The 16,374-nt window shown below is 44.5% G+C and overlaps 1 protein-coding gene across 2 annotated transcripts in view; it reads left to right on the plus strand.

Annotated features, from left to right (window-relative positions):
* TTI1 (TELO2 interacting protein 1) overlaps positions 1-16,374 on the plus strand; it is an 83,527-nt gene that overhangs the window by 5,916 nt on the left and 61,237 nt on the right. For both annotated transcript variants that reach the window (XM_030309625.1, XM_030309626.1), the window contains exon 2: positions 10,746-13,085. In XM_030309625.1, the coding sequence (XP_030165485.1) occupies positions 10,784-13,085 (2,302 nt within the window). In that variant the 5' untranslated portion in view covers positions 10,746-10,783. The remainder of the gene's footprint in view (positions 1-10,745; positions 13,086-16,374) is intronic.

Genomic DNA, 16,374 nt, shown 5'->3' on the forward strand with positions numbered 1-16,374 from the left:
TCTATTCTTTCGTTTGCTTCAAGCAAGTTCAGAGTTGCTCATTGAAGCATTTTAATCATGGCTGCTGTAATAACTTTGTCAGATAATTCTCACATCTGTCATCTCAGTGTTGAATGTATTAATTGTCTTTATTCTTTCAGTTTGAGATCTTCCCGGTTCTTAGTATGATGAATGATTTTTGATTGGACATTTTTGCATTATGTTCTGAGTGACACTCTGGATCTTATTTAAGTCTTCTGTTTTAGCTGGCTTTTTCTGACACCACTCTGGAGAAGAAAGGGGTACCCCTACCCCACTTACTGCCAAGTGCCAGTAGAAGTCCAGATTCCTCACTTGACCTTCTTTGACACCCAAGGGGAAGAGCTCCTCACTACTGTCCAGTAGAAGTAAGAGTTCCACTCCCCACTTGGTAACCAGTGCACTGCACTAGGGGTGGCCTCATTATCACAGGACTGTAGAGAAAATCATAACTATCCACTAGGCCTCCTCTGACACTACCCCAATGATGAAAGAAAAGAGCATATATTCTTGATGTACACCCTTTTCTAAGTTAAGAGCCACTTTTCTAGAATATACTGCCTACCAAAGAACTTCTTGTCTAGTAGAAGGTATAGGCGCATAGTGTTAGTGTAATACAAGGCACTGTTTCACAAGTATTCTGTAGAGGACAGCTGTAAACAAAATGAGCCTAAAGTAATTTCTAGAAGGATTTATGGGAGGTCTCCTTGATTCCCCTCCTCCACCTTCTATTTTGTATATGCCTTAGGGTTCTATTGTATACTCCTCCCTTGCAGGGCTAGACCCTCCAGTTAACTTTGTATCTCCCTTTCCTTGTCAAGAACTTAGCACAGTGAGTGGCACATAGTATATGCTAAGGAAACATTTCTGGGTAGAAAGAAGTAGGAAGCTACAAAATATCACGGTATGCTGGAGGTTTCGTGTTTATCCAGCTTCTTTTACTCATTTTTAAAAAATGTTTATTTATTTTTAGAGAGAGAGAGAGAGCGAGAGAGTGCACATGAGCCGGGGAAGGGCAGAGAGAGGGGAGACAGAGAATCCCAAGCAGGCTCCACGCTGTAAGCACAGACCCTGACGCAGGGCCTGACCCCATGAACTGGGAGATCATGACCTGAGCCAATCAAGATTTGGATGCTTAACCGACTGAGCCACCAGGCACCCCTCTTTTACTCATTTATTAAACAAACAGTGAGTGGGACCTGCTTGGCAGACACTGTATCAGATGCTAGGAAAATCACAAGTAACTAAAAAAGTGTACTATTCAGTTGGAGAGACGCATGAATAAACCAGTCATTTTAACCCATAGCAGTGGTCCCCCAGTGTACTTTGCACACTACTGCCAGATGGATACTGAGCACGTACCCCTTCATCACCTGGTTCTTAGTCTTCAGAAGATAGAGTTTGTGTAGAATGTATACAATGCGGGATTCCCATGCCTGGCTGGTCATCAGACTGACCTTGAAAACTTTTAAAATAGTTTCAGAAGCATACCTGCCATCTCCTCCACCCCAATATAGATTCTGATTCAGTAGCTCTGGTGTGGGGCCTGGGAATCTGTACTTACATCGCTCCCCCTTGATTCCGATAAGCAGACTGGGGGAACCTCTGGTGTAGTAGAAAGTGTGCGTGCAGCCTTTGGAGTCACACAGGCTTGAGGTGAATTCCACGTCTGACATTGCTTGCTGTGTGCCCGTGGCATCACTTAACCTCTCTGAGCCTTGTGTTATAGTCAGCTTGTGGATGAGGAACTTTTATGCACATAAAATACCTAGAACATGCCGGGCGTTTGGTGAGTTTTGTTCAACAAATATTAATTCTCTTCCTTCTGTCCAAGAACTCGTATTGGCAATTCTCAGGTCTGAACTCCTGTCTCTGGAATCTAAACCCAGTCTTTCTATCCATATACTTGTTATTCAAAGTTAGAACTTCTGGAGATCATCTTATCTACCAAGTGTATGTTAGGTTGAAAAAACTGAAATTCATGGAAGTCACACAGCCAAGAGTAGAGCCAGGACGAGAATCCAGATAGTCAGATTTGTGTTCTTATTGTGGCCCTGTCCTAGAAACAGCCTATAAGTGGCCTAGCCAAAATCTAGAGCTATGATTGCCTCTTAAGAATGAACCTAGCAAGATCCTCCCATAAAGGATGATGTCGTCTACCTGTAGGAATTACCCCAAGAGAAGAAGAATATGGCAGTTTTAACCCAGCATCCACTTGAGGCATAGCTGATATCAAAGCTCTACCAATGAGAGAACCAGACCTTAGAACATGGCTGTTGACTCGGCAGGCATTTATCGAATACCTGCTCTGTGCCAGAAGCAATAAGCAAACCTGTCAAGTTATCACTCTTCTAGAGCCTATATTCTAGTGAGAGGAGAGAAACAGTAAACAAATAAATAGTAGATAATCTTGTTTGACGGATGGTGCTAAGTGCTATTGAAGAAAACTACAGTCAGGGAAAGGAGATAGGGAGTGCCGGGGTGGGGAGGAGTGAGGATGGGTTGCAGTTTCCAATAGGAGTGATCAGAGAAGGCGTCACTCAGGATTCACGTTTGAGCAAAGCCCTAAAAGAGATGAGAGAGCAAATCGGGAGGATATACGGCAGACAGCAAGTGCAAAGGCCCAGGTGATCAGAATGTCAGTCCTGAATGGTGTGTGGCTCACCTGCTCTGATGGCATCTCTATCTTGTCTTTGCATTTACTAGATGCTTTCACTCTTCTTCCTCCTGGCCTTTGTTTGTAACAGGCATTTTACCTCAAGCAGCCTTCATGCATAGCCCCAAACGTGTAGTCACCGAATTCCAACACAAATCCTCCTCCCTCCGTGAACACTTCACTGTTGGTGTTCATTTTTTTCCCCCAAATTTCTTTTGTACTTCCTTCTTTCTCCCTTTTTCACTTCTTGATTGTATGATACAGTAAGTACTCTGTGATCTCCCATCTTATCCTTGAAGTGTCTGTAAGGCATAGCACTTTGTCCTGTACAGATCGCTCCCATTTGTCTTCACCTGTATGCCATGGCCCAGGGATGGTCCCTGACCCATCCCCATGACAAGGCGGAGAGAGAGGAGAGAACCAGGAGAGGCCGTGGTGGGGAACAGGTTCACCCATGCACTACAATTGCAGATCTCTTCCCTTGCCTCTTTAGTGACTGCTTTCCACAACCACAGTCTGGGCACACTGAGCTAGGAAGGTAGAGTTGGCCATCAGCAATCGAGAATTGGTTATTCAGGCTTAGGTTTTTTCAGTCCCAGTCTGCCACAGTTGAACTCTGGGTGGTATTCTCTACTCAGCCAGAGAATCCAAAGGCCTCATCCCAGTATCACTTTGGGCCAGAATGCCCCTGGTGCCATCAGTTACAGCAACAACAAACCTTGCAGTGCCACTTTAAATAATCAGGGTTGCATTTTATAGGAAAAGAATCTGGAACTCCTGAGTCTCTAAGTCTCTAAACAATTCTTTCTGTAATTGACATATTGACATATTGTCACACAAGTGTGATTTCACGGCCCTCCCATAAAGGTATATGATTGCCATTTATAGTCGTGTCAAAGTAGCAATTTGGTATACTCTCTTCCTTACAGAAAGCTGGTTTATCTCTTTCTGGGTCTATAACCCATTCTTTTGAAGATCTCCAATTGTGATAAATCTTTATCTGTAGAGTTAACAGAATATACCGAAATCTACCCATTCTACTAGAGAAGGGCATTTGAGCGCTTTCTGTTCAGGGGCAATTGTGGATAGTATAATCCAGAATGCATCTTTTGGTATGTTTGTGTACGCATTTCTGTTGAGTGTTTAGCAAAGAGTGAAATACTAGATCATAGAGCATACGCATGTTCACCTATAGAATGATGCTGCCAAAGAGTTTTGCAAAGTAGTTGTGCTCCTACCAGTACCGAATGAGAGTTCTAGTTGCTTCATCTCCTCGCCAACACCTAGTGTTTTCTTTTTCTTTTCCTTTTCCTTTCTCTTTTTCTTTTCTTTTCTTTTTTTTTTTTTTTTTTTTTTCACCTTAGCCCTTCTGGTAGGTATGTAATATTTCAGTGACGTTTTAAATTGTATTTTCCTGACTAATGATGTTGAGTGTCTTTTCATATGTTGATTAGCCATTTGGACATCCTCTTTTTTGATACGTCTATTCAAGTCCTTTTCCATGTTTCTTCTGGGTTGTCTTTTTATTAATGACTTATGAAAAATCTTATATTATCAACATGAATGTTTTGTCAGATATATAGCAAATATCTCCTCACTCTATGGGTTGTCTTTTCACTTTCTCTCTCTCTTTTTTTTTTTAATGTTTATTTATTCTTGAGACACACACACACACACACACACACACACACACACACACACACACACAGTGTGAGCAGAGGAGGGGCAGAGAGAGAGACACAGAATCTGAAGCAGGCTCCAGGCTCCAAGCTGTCAGCCCAGACCCTGACGCAGGGCTCAAAACCACAAACCGTGAGAACATGACCTGACCCGAAGTCTGACGCTCAACCAACTGAGCCACCCAGGCGCCCCGGTCTTTTCGTTCTCTTAATGATGTCTTTTGATGAACAGAAGTTGTTTAATGTAATCCAGTCTATCAATTTTTTTTTTATGGTTAGCCCTTTTCTGTATCCTGTTTAAGACATCTTTGCCTACCCCAAGATCACAAAGATGCTCTTCTCTGTTTTCTTACAGTTTCTTTACATTTCACATTTGAATCCAGTGTCTGATGGAATCAAGACATATATATTTTTTCATATGGATAGGCAAATGACACAGCACCTTCCATTAAAAAGACTGTTCTTTCCACCGGGTCATTTCAGCATTGCCCTTGTCGAGTATGCAGATCTGTTGTACACGAGGGGGCTATTCTGTTCTGTTAGTCTGTTTGTCATTCTTTATGCTAATAACACACTGACTTTAATTATTATAGCTTTACAGTAAACCTTAAAATCAAATAGCGTAAGAAACCACAACTTGCCAGTGTAACTTCTCCTCTTCAAGATTGTCTGTGCCATCATTTTTAGAGCATTATTGTTGCTTTCTACAAAAGTCCTGTTGGCATTTTGATTGGTATTATGATGACTCTAAACTGGTGGTTCTCATCCAAGGGCCATTTTTACCCTCCATGGGACATTTGGCAGTTTCTGAGGACATTTTTTGCTGTCACATCTGGAGTGATGCTACTAACATCTGGGGGACAGAGGCCAAAGATACTAGTAAATGTCTTACAACGCATAGGACAGCTTTCGACTCACAAATAATTATCAAACCCAAAATGTCAATGGTGCTACTGTTGAGAAAGTCGGATTTAATATAATCATTGTTTCAGTTAGGCTTCTGTCTACCCTCTTATTGTTTTGTGTTTGACCCACTGGTTTTGCTTCTCTTTTTTCATTTTTTACCTTTGGGGGGGGGTAAATCAAAAGTATTTATTCCACTTTTACCACTGTCTGAACATATTAAGTATGTATTCTTTTACAGTTCTTTTGGTGCTTTACCCTACAGATTTCAACATGCATTCTTGATATGTTACAGTCTGATATAAATTATTTTATCACCTCCTGATACTCTAGACTCTTAATGCACATAACTCTTTTTACGTCCCCTCCTTTGTAGCTTTTGTGCATTATTGTCGTGCATTTTGGTTTATATATATATATATATATATATATATATATATATATACTTAAACTGCAAAAAACATAAATATTGTTTTGTACAGTTAGTATTATTTTATATTGGTGTGTTCCATTGTTCTTAATTGCCTCCTACATACCCATGCTTCTCTCTAGATTCATTTTCTCCCTTCATTTTTTTCCGTTAGTGCAGACCTGATAGCCATGTTTTTACTTGGTTTTTATCTAAACACAGCTTTATTTTACCTTCAGTTTTGAAAGATGGTTTCATAGGGTATAAAATGCAAGATTGGTAGTTATTTTCTCTCGGCACTTTAAAGATGTCATTCTACTGTCTTCTGGATTTCATCATTTCTGTTAAGTATCTATCAGGGTGTCCGGGTGGTTCAGTCGGTTAAGCGTCCTACTTCAGCTCAGGTCATGTTCTCGCAGTTTGTGAGTTCGAGCCCCACATCCGGCTCTGTGCTAACAGCTCAGAGCCTGGAGCCTGCTTCTGATTCTGTGTCTCCCTCTCTCTCTGCCCCTCCCTCGCTCACACTCTGTCTCTCTCTCTCTCTCTCAAAACTAAATAAAACATTTTAAAAAATTAAAAAAGAAAAAAGTGTGTGTCCGTCTTACTGCTCCCTTAGTTTTAAGATTTTCCTCTTTATTTTTGGTTTACGGCAGTTTGACTATGATATGTCTGTCTGTGTTTTTCTTTGTACTGCCAACCTGGATTTATTGAGCTTCTTGAACCTGTGGGTTGATCTCTTCCATGTGTTTGGACATTTCTTAGCCAGTTGTCCCCCAGTAGCAGCCTTCTCTCAGAAGCCACGTATTTTGAGATCTCTGAAAACTGCAGTTTTGCCCCCTCAACCTCACATAAACCACATTAAATGCATTGTGGTTTCTCTTTCTTCAGTGACAGCCCTCGGCCTGGGCCACACTGTAATCCTGAGCTCATGTTCAGGGTCAACAAATGCAGCAAGGGTAAAAAATAAAAAACAAAAGAAACAGCTATTGACTATTGGCTCACTGAACATTCATCCCTCGCTAGAGTATTCATCCATCTAGTCCTTGTTGTATCCATGACTAGTTACGCTTTAAAAAGTATTTTTGTAGTTTATCTGGTTTTTTCTAGTTGTCAGCAGAAGTTTGGCCTGCCATACCCTACCACATCCAACTTCAAAGCAGAACGGGCACAATGTTTTTGAGTGCTTGTCATGTGCCAGATGCCCTTCTAGGTTTGAGATATATGATTGCCCAGTGTAAAGTTGCAATGACAGGGGCACCTGGGTGGCGCAGTTGATTAAGCATCTGACTTCGGCTTAGGTCATGATCTTGTGGTCTGTGGGTTCAAGCCCCACATCAGGCTCTGTGCTGACAGCTCCAAGCCTGGAGCCTGCTTCAGATTCTGTGTCTCCCTCTCTCAGCCCCTCCCCTGCTTCTGCTCTGTCTGTCTCTCAAAAATAAATATTTTTAGGGGCGCCTGGGTGGCGCAGTCGGTTAAGCGTCCGACTTCAGCCAGGTCACGATCTCGCGGTCCAGGAGTTCGAGCCCCGCATCAGGCTCTGGGCTGATGGCTCGGAGCCTGGAGCCTGTTTCCGATTCTGTCTCCCTCTCTCTCTGACCCTCCCCCGTTCATGCTCTGTCTCTCTCTGTCCCAAAAATAAATAAACGTTGAAAAAAAAAATTAAAAAAAAAAAATAAATAAATATTTTTAAAAAATAAAGTTGTGAAGACAGATGTATGCATACAAGATAATACAGCGTACTAAACACCATAGTGGCGGTATGCACAGCAGTGACCGTGAAGTAGGAACGAGGAGGAGAATGTGAAATAGCGCCACCTGTTCGGGAATAGCAAGTTTTGTCATTTTACATGGCTGCAGTTTCACGTGGAAGGGGTGAAGCCCTGAGAGATGAGGTTGCTAAGATAGGTGGGAGCCTGATGGCGAAGGGCCACGTGTGCCATGGTGATTAGGCAGGCTAGGGAGAGCAGTTGAAGAATTTTAAGCAGAGAAGAGTGATCGGATTTTTGTTGTGGAAAGATTACTTACATGTCAGGGTGAAATGTGGATCCAGGAAGGGCAAGCACATGAGGCCAGGGGTCATCGAGGAAACAGTCAGTCCAGCATTAAATAGATGGTTATTGTCACCAACAGACTGGAAAGATATTGAAGGGGTAGAATAGATGAAATTGAAGAGAATGGTGGAATTAAGAGGGAGGTGGCAGAAAGACTAAGGTTTCTAGCTCAAGGTGAGGGCTATAGATCACAAAGGAAGCACAGAAGTGTGGGCAGAGAAGTTTAGTTTGGGATATATTGCGCGTTCCCACTTCGTTAGCTCTATTGCAGTTTGTGTCACATAATCTGAGAACATAATTCTGCGGGCCCCGGGTTATTTTCTTGAAACTCCTGAGACGAGTAAGAGAGATGCAGAGCCCCAGCCCATCACCTTTACTCCAGCTTCAGCCAGACCCTCTGATTTTATCTACCTTGTATGCTGGGCTTCCACTTAAACATTGTATTTGAAGAAAGTTTTCCACACTAAAAAAAAGTTACCAACAAACGGTGTTTCCTTTTTCATTCATCTTCCCATTTTAGGTCTCTGTTTCCTGTTGTTTGATGGAGCCCTTTCTCAAGGACTGGATCTTCCTTGGGAGGGTATACGGGTAATGCCCTCTCTGAATCCTTGCTTTTGTTCTTGCAGTGTGACAGGTGACTCTCGGCGGTATATAGGGTTTGGGGGCCACAGTCCTTAATTTGCAGTCAGCAGATACTATTCCGTTGTCTTCTAGTGTCCCTTGTTGCAAATGAGAAAGCCAAAGCAAGTCTTCTGAGTTGTTTGTTGTCTCTTCCTGAAAGCATACATGGTTTTTCTGTCTTTTAGTGTACAGGAATTTTACCAGAGTGTTACTAGGTGTGTATCCTTCTGTCTTTTCACTCTCCAGATAAATCTTTCTGCAACTCAGGAAAATGCTTCCATTATTTATTTGTTTCAGCAACTCCATCTGGTCCTTTCTCTCCTTCCAGAATTCCCAGCTATTTACACGCTGGTTCTCCCAGGTCCGTTCTCCCAGTCTCACGAGTTCCATCTCTTTGTCCTTCTGCTCTGAGTTTTAGAGTAGCTCTACTTCATCTTCCAGGCCACTGATGGAATATCAGTCATTAACCATCTTCTTTTTTTAAAAAATTCCACCATCTGAGCTTTTTTGGTGTGGCAAGTCATGTACTAAAAATTCTAAGGGATGTCATTCACCTTGTGATCCAGCTTTTTATTGCTTTTATTATTTTTCAAATTAACAGAACCCCTTCTGTTAATCTAAGACTTACCACCTCAAAGAGTGCTGTGCCAGCTTTTCCTGCCTCTTGACTCCTGGGTCCCATTAAGTGGTTATCTTCCTTTCCTTCTGTTCCAACTACAGTACCAGAGGGGATGGCCCAGCAGCCTCTGGGTCATCAGCATGTGGGCCGGTGCCAGTGGGGTGTCAGCAGTCCCAGGCTGAGCCTTCTGGCATCAGTGACCTGAGATAGGGAAGATTTGAGCTTCCTCCCTTCCTTAGCTTCTCGGGGGGTCACAGCAACCAGGAGATATCTCCCTCAGTGAGCCTCACAGAGACCAGCTTTGCCCTTTCTTGCAGAAGACCATGGAACTCTGTGGACCAGACTCTTTCTAGGGTTTTAGAGCCTGATTGTTGCCCTGAGCCCTCTCCTGACCCAGGAGGAAAATCTGGCCCTGGCTTGCTCTCTCTGGGCTGAGTAGGTCTTGCTCACACACTCACCAGGCTCCAATTGCCTGCTAGCTTTGTAGTCAGTGGGGCTCAGGAGGGTTGATTGGATTGGGGACAGGGAGAGGCATCATGTCTCCAGAAGCCCCCAGCAAGTTGAGCCAAAAGAGAGGGAGAGATTGTGAGAGACAGACTGACAGACCCCACCAAACTAGACAATCTCTAAGCCTCCTTCCAGTGCCAACATTTTACAGTTGTACACATTTATGGTCTCCAGCTTCAGCTCAGTCCTCATTACCCTTGGGCCACACTTTTATGTCTTCCCAGCATGCTCTGCTTCCCCAGAGGGAATATTTGAGACTTTTATTTCTCTTCTCAAGCCCTCTGTTTACCTCACTTCTTGTTCACTGCCAGCCCATGACTTTGAATTTCTTCTCACAGAGAAAAGAGATTTTCTGGTATTAAGTTGTTCACTTCCTTCAGCCACCTATAGACCTATCTCCTTTCACTGCCTGCCTGCCTGCCCTCCATCTTTCCATCCTGTTGGGCTCTCTTCACCCGTGATTTCTGTAATAGCGTGTGCTCCTGGTTTTCCCATTTCTTTGGCTACTGCCTTCCGTTTTGTTCTGCCCTTGGTCTCACCCAGCTCTGACTCTTCTCCTATATCACTGGCTGCCGGGGCATCTTCTCAGTGCATAAAGTTGATCATATCAACTTCGGCTTAAAACCTCTCCATGACAAGAACAGACAAAATTAATCCGCGGGGATAGGAGTCAGAATAGAGGTTACCACTGGGCAGGGGAAATAGGAATCGACTGTAAAAGGCCTTGAGGGAGCCTTCTAGGGTGTTGGAAATATTCTCTATCTTGTTTTGGATAGTGGTTACATAGATCTCTACATACACAAAAATCCACTGAGCTGTACGTTAAGACTAGTGCATTTTACTCTGTAAGTGTCCTACCTCAACTTAAAAAAAGATAAAACCTTCCGTGGCTCTCCATTACTACCACAGGTTAAGATCCAAACTCCTTAGAACAGCCCACAGTCTTATTTATTCCTCCCTCAGGTCTGGCTCAAGCATCTTCCTCCTGTGAAACCCACCCTGGCTTCCCCAGGGTTTGGATGTTCAGGGCTTCCACAGTCAGGATCGTGAGCACGGGCCTGTCCTAACTCTCTGACCGCGTAGTAGCTGTCCGTCTGCTTCCCTCACTGGACCGGGGCCCCCTAAGAAGAGCGGCCGTCTCTCTTCAGTTCCCTCGCCCCCCTCATGCCTTGTGCAGTGCCTGGCACATAGGCCCCCACGAAATGTCTGTTGATTGACCGAATGCAGGTTCTCTTTGTATTTGCTTTGAGCTTGAACTTTACTGAGGGTTTTCTTCCTCCAGCCTGCAGGATGCGTCCTCAGTGAGAAGGCCGCTGCGCAATGGCAGTTTTTGACACTCCTGAGGAGGCCTTTGGTGTTTTACGTCCGGTCTGTGTTCAGCTCACAAAGACACAGACGGTGGAGAACGTGGAGCGTCTGCAGGCACAGTTGCGAGCCGTGAGTGACTCTGCCCTTCAGGAGCTCCAGCAATATGTCCTCTTCCCTTTGCGATTCACCCTGAAGACCCCGGCTCCCAAAAGAGAGCGCTTGGTCCAGAGCGTGGTGGAGTGCCTCACGTTTGTCCTCTCTTCAACATGTGTGAAGGAACAAGAACTTCTCCGGGAGCTCTTTTCGGAACTCTCTGCTTGTCTGTATTCGCCCAGCTCCCAAAAACCCGCAGCTGTGTCCGAGGAGTTGAAATTGGCGGTGATCCGGGGCCTCAGCACATTAATGCACTCGGCTTATGGGGACATCATTCTGGCTTTTTACGAGCCCTCCATTCTGCCTCGTTTAGGATTTGCTGTATCTTTACTGTTGGACCTAGCAGAACGGGAGAAATCAAAGCAGATTAAAATTGCTGCCTTAAAATGTTTACAGGTTTTACTCTTTCAGTGCGATTGTCAAGACCATCCGAGGTCCTTGGATGAGCTGGAGCAAAAGCAGCTGGGGGACTTGTTTGCCTGTTTTTTACCTGGAATCTCAATGGCACTGACCAGGGTCATCACAGGAGACTTCAAACAGGGGCACGGCATTGTCGCGTCTTCTCTAAAGATCTTTTACGAGACAGTGAGTTTCATTATGGCTGATGAACAGCTCGAAAGAATCCCACAGGTTCAACCGAAGCCTGCAGTGGAGCACAGAGTAGCAGAGCTGGTGGTCCACAGGGAAGCCAAGTGGGTAAAAAATACCAGTGACAAATTGACTCTCCTTATTAAAAAGATAATCGAGTGTGTTTCAGTTCACCCACACTGGAAGGTGAGGCTGGCACTGATAGAACTCGTCGAAGCCCTTCTTCTGAAGTGCAGCCAATCACTGGTCGGATCGGCTGGACCCCTTCTGAAGGCTTTGGTGGGTCTAGTGAATGACGAGAGTCCTGAAGTCCAAGCCCAGTGCAATAGAGTTCTGAGACATTTTGCGGACCAGAAAGTAGTGGTAGGCAACAGAGCCTTCGCCGACATCCTGTCAGAGAACCTGCACTCCCTTGCCACATCTCTTCCCCGCCTAATGAACTCCCAGGACGATCAGGGCAAATTCTCGACGCTCTCTGTGTTACTCGGTTATCTGAAACTCTTGGGCCCCAAAGTGAACTTCGTCCTCAACTCCGCGGCCCATCTTCAGCGCCTTTCCAAAGCGCTTGTCCAGGTTCTAGAATTAGATGTGACTGACATCAAAATCGTTGAAGCGCGGCGCTGGAATTCCGATCAGCTGAGTGCTTCTCCGGAGACCGCGGCTGCGCAGCCATGGAGTCAGATGCAGAAGAGGTACTTCCGCTTCTTCACCGACGAGAGGCTCTTCCTGCTCTTGCAGCAGGTGTGTCGGCTCCTCGGCTTTTACGGGGACCTCTATTTGCTCGCAGATCACTTTATGGAGCTGTACCACGAATCTGTGGTTTACCGGAAGCAAGCTGCCATGATCCTGAATGAACTGGTTGCAGGGGCTGCTGGGCTGGAGGTGGAGAATCTTCATGAAAAACATATTAAAACAAGCCCAGACGAACTGAGAGAGATCGTGACATCTATACTTGAAGAATACACAAGCCAAGAAAACTGGTATTTGATCACTTGTATCGAATCTGAAGAAGCGGGAGAGGAGCTAACAGTGAAGCAGTCAGGCCTCCGGGCCATCACATCTGGTGCACACACCTGCCAAGTTCCATCTTTTCCAGCCTTCTCAAAGCCAAGTGCCACTATTTGCTCCATGAACGGCAACATCTGGCAAATATGCATCCAGTTGGAAGGGATTGGGCGCTTCGCGTGTGCCCTAGGAAAAGACTTTCGTTTGCTCTTGATGTCAGCCCTCTATCCAGTGCTGGAGAAGGCTGGAGACCAAACCCTGCTCATTAGTCAGGCAGCTACCAGTGCCATGATGGACATTTGCCGTGCTTGTGGCTACGACTCTCTGCGGCACCTGATCAATCAAAATTCGGACTATTTGGTGAATGGAATCTCATTAAATCTGCGTCATCTGTCTCTGCACCCCCATACCCCAAAGGTCTTGGAAGTCATGCTGTGGAACTCAGATGCTAGCCTGCTCCCTTTGGTGGCAGATGTGGTTCAGGATGTCTTGGCCACTTTGGACCAGTTTTATGATAAGAGAGCTACTTCCTTTGTCAGCGTCCTGCATGCCCTGCTGGCAGCATTAGGTACATTCAGAACCCTTTTTAATGCTGATTTGAGGGAAGGACTAGTATCCTTGTTTTTTGTCCATGTGTGGTTATGTAATGGAAAACATAATTTGAATAGTTGTCGGTCCAGTCCCACGTGTTACGAGAGCGGTCCACTGCCCTTTTTTTTTTTTTTTTTTTTAATGTTTATTTTTGAGAGACATAGCGTGAGCAGGGGAGGGGCAGAGAGAGGGGGAGACACAGAATCTGCAGCAGGCTCCGGGCTCTGAGCTGTCAGCACAGAGCCCCATGCGGGGCTCGAACCCACAAACTGTGAGATCATGACCTAGGCCCAAGTCAGCCGCTTAACCAACTGAGCCATCCAGGCGCCCCACTTTTTTTATATACTTCTAATAATCTCTACCGTATATTGAGTTCCTGCTCTGTGCAACAGACATAAACCCTGTAGACTAAATGTAAACATCATTTTTATTTTATAGAAAAGAAGAACTAAGGCTCAGTGAGATCCTACTTAGCCAGGGTCACGCAGGAAATAAGGAGTAAAGTCAGGATTTATGACAGTTTTGTTCTTTTCAATATACCAAACTGCTTCTGACAATACTTGGAGTTAGTGGTATCTGTGCTAGTGGGGAATAGGAATAGCAGGAATTACTCAGTCCACAGATCAGCTAGAATATTACTGTCCAGTGGAACTTTCTGTGATGATGGAAACAGTTTGTATATGTTCTATTACAGTAGCCACTAGGCAACATGTGGCTGGTGTAACGGAGGTACTGAATTCTTTCTTTTAATTTAAATAGCCACATGTAGCTAGTGACTACCATAGTAGAGGTCTAGAAACTTTCTTTTAACCTTTTAATTGTATGAGGTGGTTTGAGTTTCTCTCCTTTCTTTTGGTCCTGTTGGGTGTCTATGGCAGGTATTAGTAACCATTAAAATGGCGAAGTTTTGGACTACAAGAAAAAGAACCTCTCAACTAGATAGTCCGTCTCCAAACGAAAAAAACATAGTGAGTTATATACTTGAGTCCCTTTTATCCGAAGACCCTATCTCTAGTATTTATTTCAGTACGAGTAGCCTCCAAAGTAGGTGGGAATGTCGCTGGCCTCATTTTGTCAGCCGAGAAAGCCAAAGCCATGTAAGAAAGTTTGTCACAGCAAGGCAGGCGACTGGAACAGAGACAGCCGTCTGCCCTGTACCTGATGCCGTTTCCACTGTTCATTCATTCATTCATTCACGAACGTTCACATCCCGTCTAAATGTCCTTTTATTCATTCATTCAGTGAAGAGTGCCTGCCATATGTCAGACACTGCTAAGTAACCAGGATACAGCCGTGAACAAGACAGATAAACTCATGGAATTTTCTTGCTACTGCAAAAGAAATGAGAAACAAGTAAATCATTGAACAAGTTCCCTTTGGATTCTAATGAGCACTGTGAGGAAAATAGATAACTTGCTGCAAGGGAGCGACAGGGCCAGGTCACTTTAAGTAGAGCGGTCAGGGAGGGCTTCTCTAAGAAAGCAACACTAAAGCTGAGACCCGAAGGCTGAGAAGGGTCCCTCAGTACATACGGAGCTGTCGTATCCTTTTTATGGTTTTTAAGAACATTCAGGCAAAGGGAACTGGTGCAAAGATCTGGAGGGAAGAAAGGGCTTGAGGCCCTCAGAGACTGGAAGAGAGGCCGCTGTGGAGAGAGTGACGCAAGACAAGGCTGGAAGTGTGGGCAAGGGTAAACCCTGCACAGCCTTGTAGACCAAGGGAAGGAGTTTGGCTTTTATTTTGCAACCACTCGTAAGTCTGTGTACTGGACTAGTTGCTGGGACGTCAGTGTTGACTGGGAAGAACCGGGCCCCTGCCCTCGTGGCAGGCTGGCTGACTGCTTACACATTTGAGACTGTGACTTGCTTCCGCAGTCCGAATGTAGCACAGACTTCCACCTTTAGTACTTCAGGGAACTATACTGTGTGTCCATTTGAGGTTTTAAAAATATATTGAGGAAAGGCCTATTAAATATATCCTCTCAGGAGATATCTCAGTGTGGGCTTTGAAAACTGAATTCCCTTGGATTGCTGATATCTTTGGTCATCTCTAAAGGAGAAACCCTGTGTAGCCCTTTTTTTTTTTTTTTTTTTAATGTTTATTTTTGAGAGAGAGAAGGTGGGGAGGAGCAGAGAGAGTGGGAGACAGAAGATCCAAAGGTGCTGTTGAGCCCCAATGTGGGGCTCGAACTCACGAACCGTGAGATCATGACCTGACCTGAAGTCGGTGGGAGTGGAAGTGTGGTCTCACAGAACCTCCAAAAGGTCTGCAAAGAACCCCGCACACGTTTTAGGAAATGAAAGTATATCAGGAGGGTTAATTCCTTAGGAGAACTGACTTTGAGGGCAGTACATTTAATCTGGTTGTTGTTGTTTTTTAAGTAATCTATATACCCAACGTGGGGCTCGAACTCACAACCCTGAGGTCAAGAGTCGCACACTCCACTGACTGAGCCAGCCAGGCGCCCCACATTTATGTTTTGGATGGAAAGTTTCAACCTGCTCTCCGAAGAGGTTGCCCCAATTTATTTTATTTTTTTTTTTATTTTTTTTTATGAAATTTATTGACAAATTGGTTTCCATACAACACCCAGTGCTCATCCCAAAAGGTGCCCTCCTCAATACCCATCACCCACCCTCCCCTCCCTCCCACCCCCCATCAACCCTCAGTTTGTTCTCAGTTTTTAACAGTCTCTTATGCTTTGGCTCTCTCCCACTCTAACCTCTTTTTTTTTTTTTTTTCCTTCCCCTCCCCCATGGGTTCCTGTTAAGTTTCTCAGGATCCACATAAGAGTGAAACCATATGGTATCTGTCTTTCTCTGTATGAGGTTGCCCCAATTTAAACCCCTATCAGCAATGCAGGAGAGTGCTAATTTTGCCACGCCCTCATCCACACTATATTCCGGAGCTTTTTGCTAATCCTTGCTTATCCGATAGGAGAAAAATAGCACCTTATTAGAGTTTAATTTACGTTAAGAGGGAGGTTGAGCTTCTTTTCATATGTTTAAAAGCCATTTGTGAGCCAAGACTTTAATGTCTGGCACTAGCCGAATGTAGAAAGAATGTAGAAATAATCTTCGCAGCATGTCCACTCTGAGTATCGTAAATGCTGGGTCCTGGTTTTAACTTGTTGGGAATTCGATCCCTTAGAGGATACTAGGGCCTGATGCATCTGGGGATGGGGCATTGAAGAAATGGCATGGTTGATCCCTACATATGAGGATCTCTAGATTCTGGATTGAAGGTTCTTACCCAGCATTACCAGG

The sequence above is a fragment of the Lynx canadensis genome, chromosome A3 (assembly GCF_007474595.2).
Source record: "Lynx canadensis isolate LIC74 chromosome A3, mLynCan4.pri.v2, whole genome shotgun sequence".
NCBI classification, from domain to species: domain Eukaryota; kingdom Metazoa; phylum Chordata; class Mammalia; order Carnivora; family Felidae; genus Lynx; species Lynx canadensis.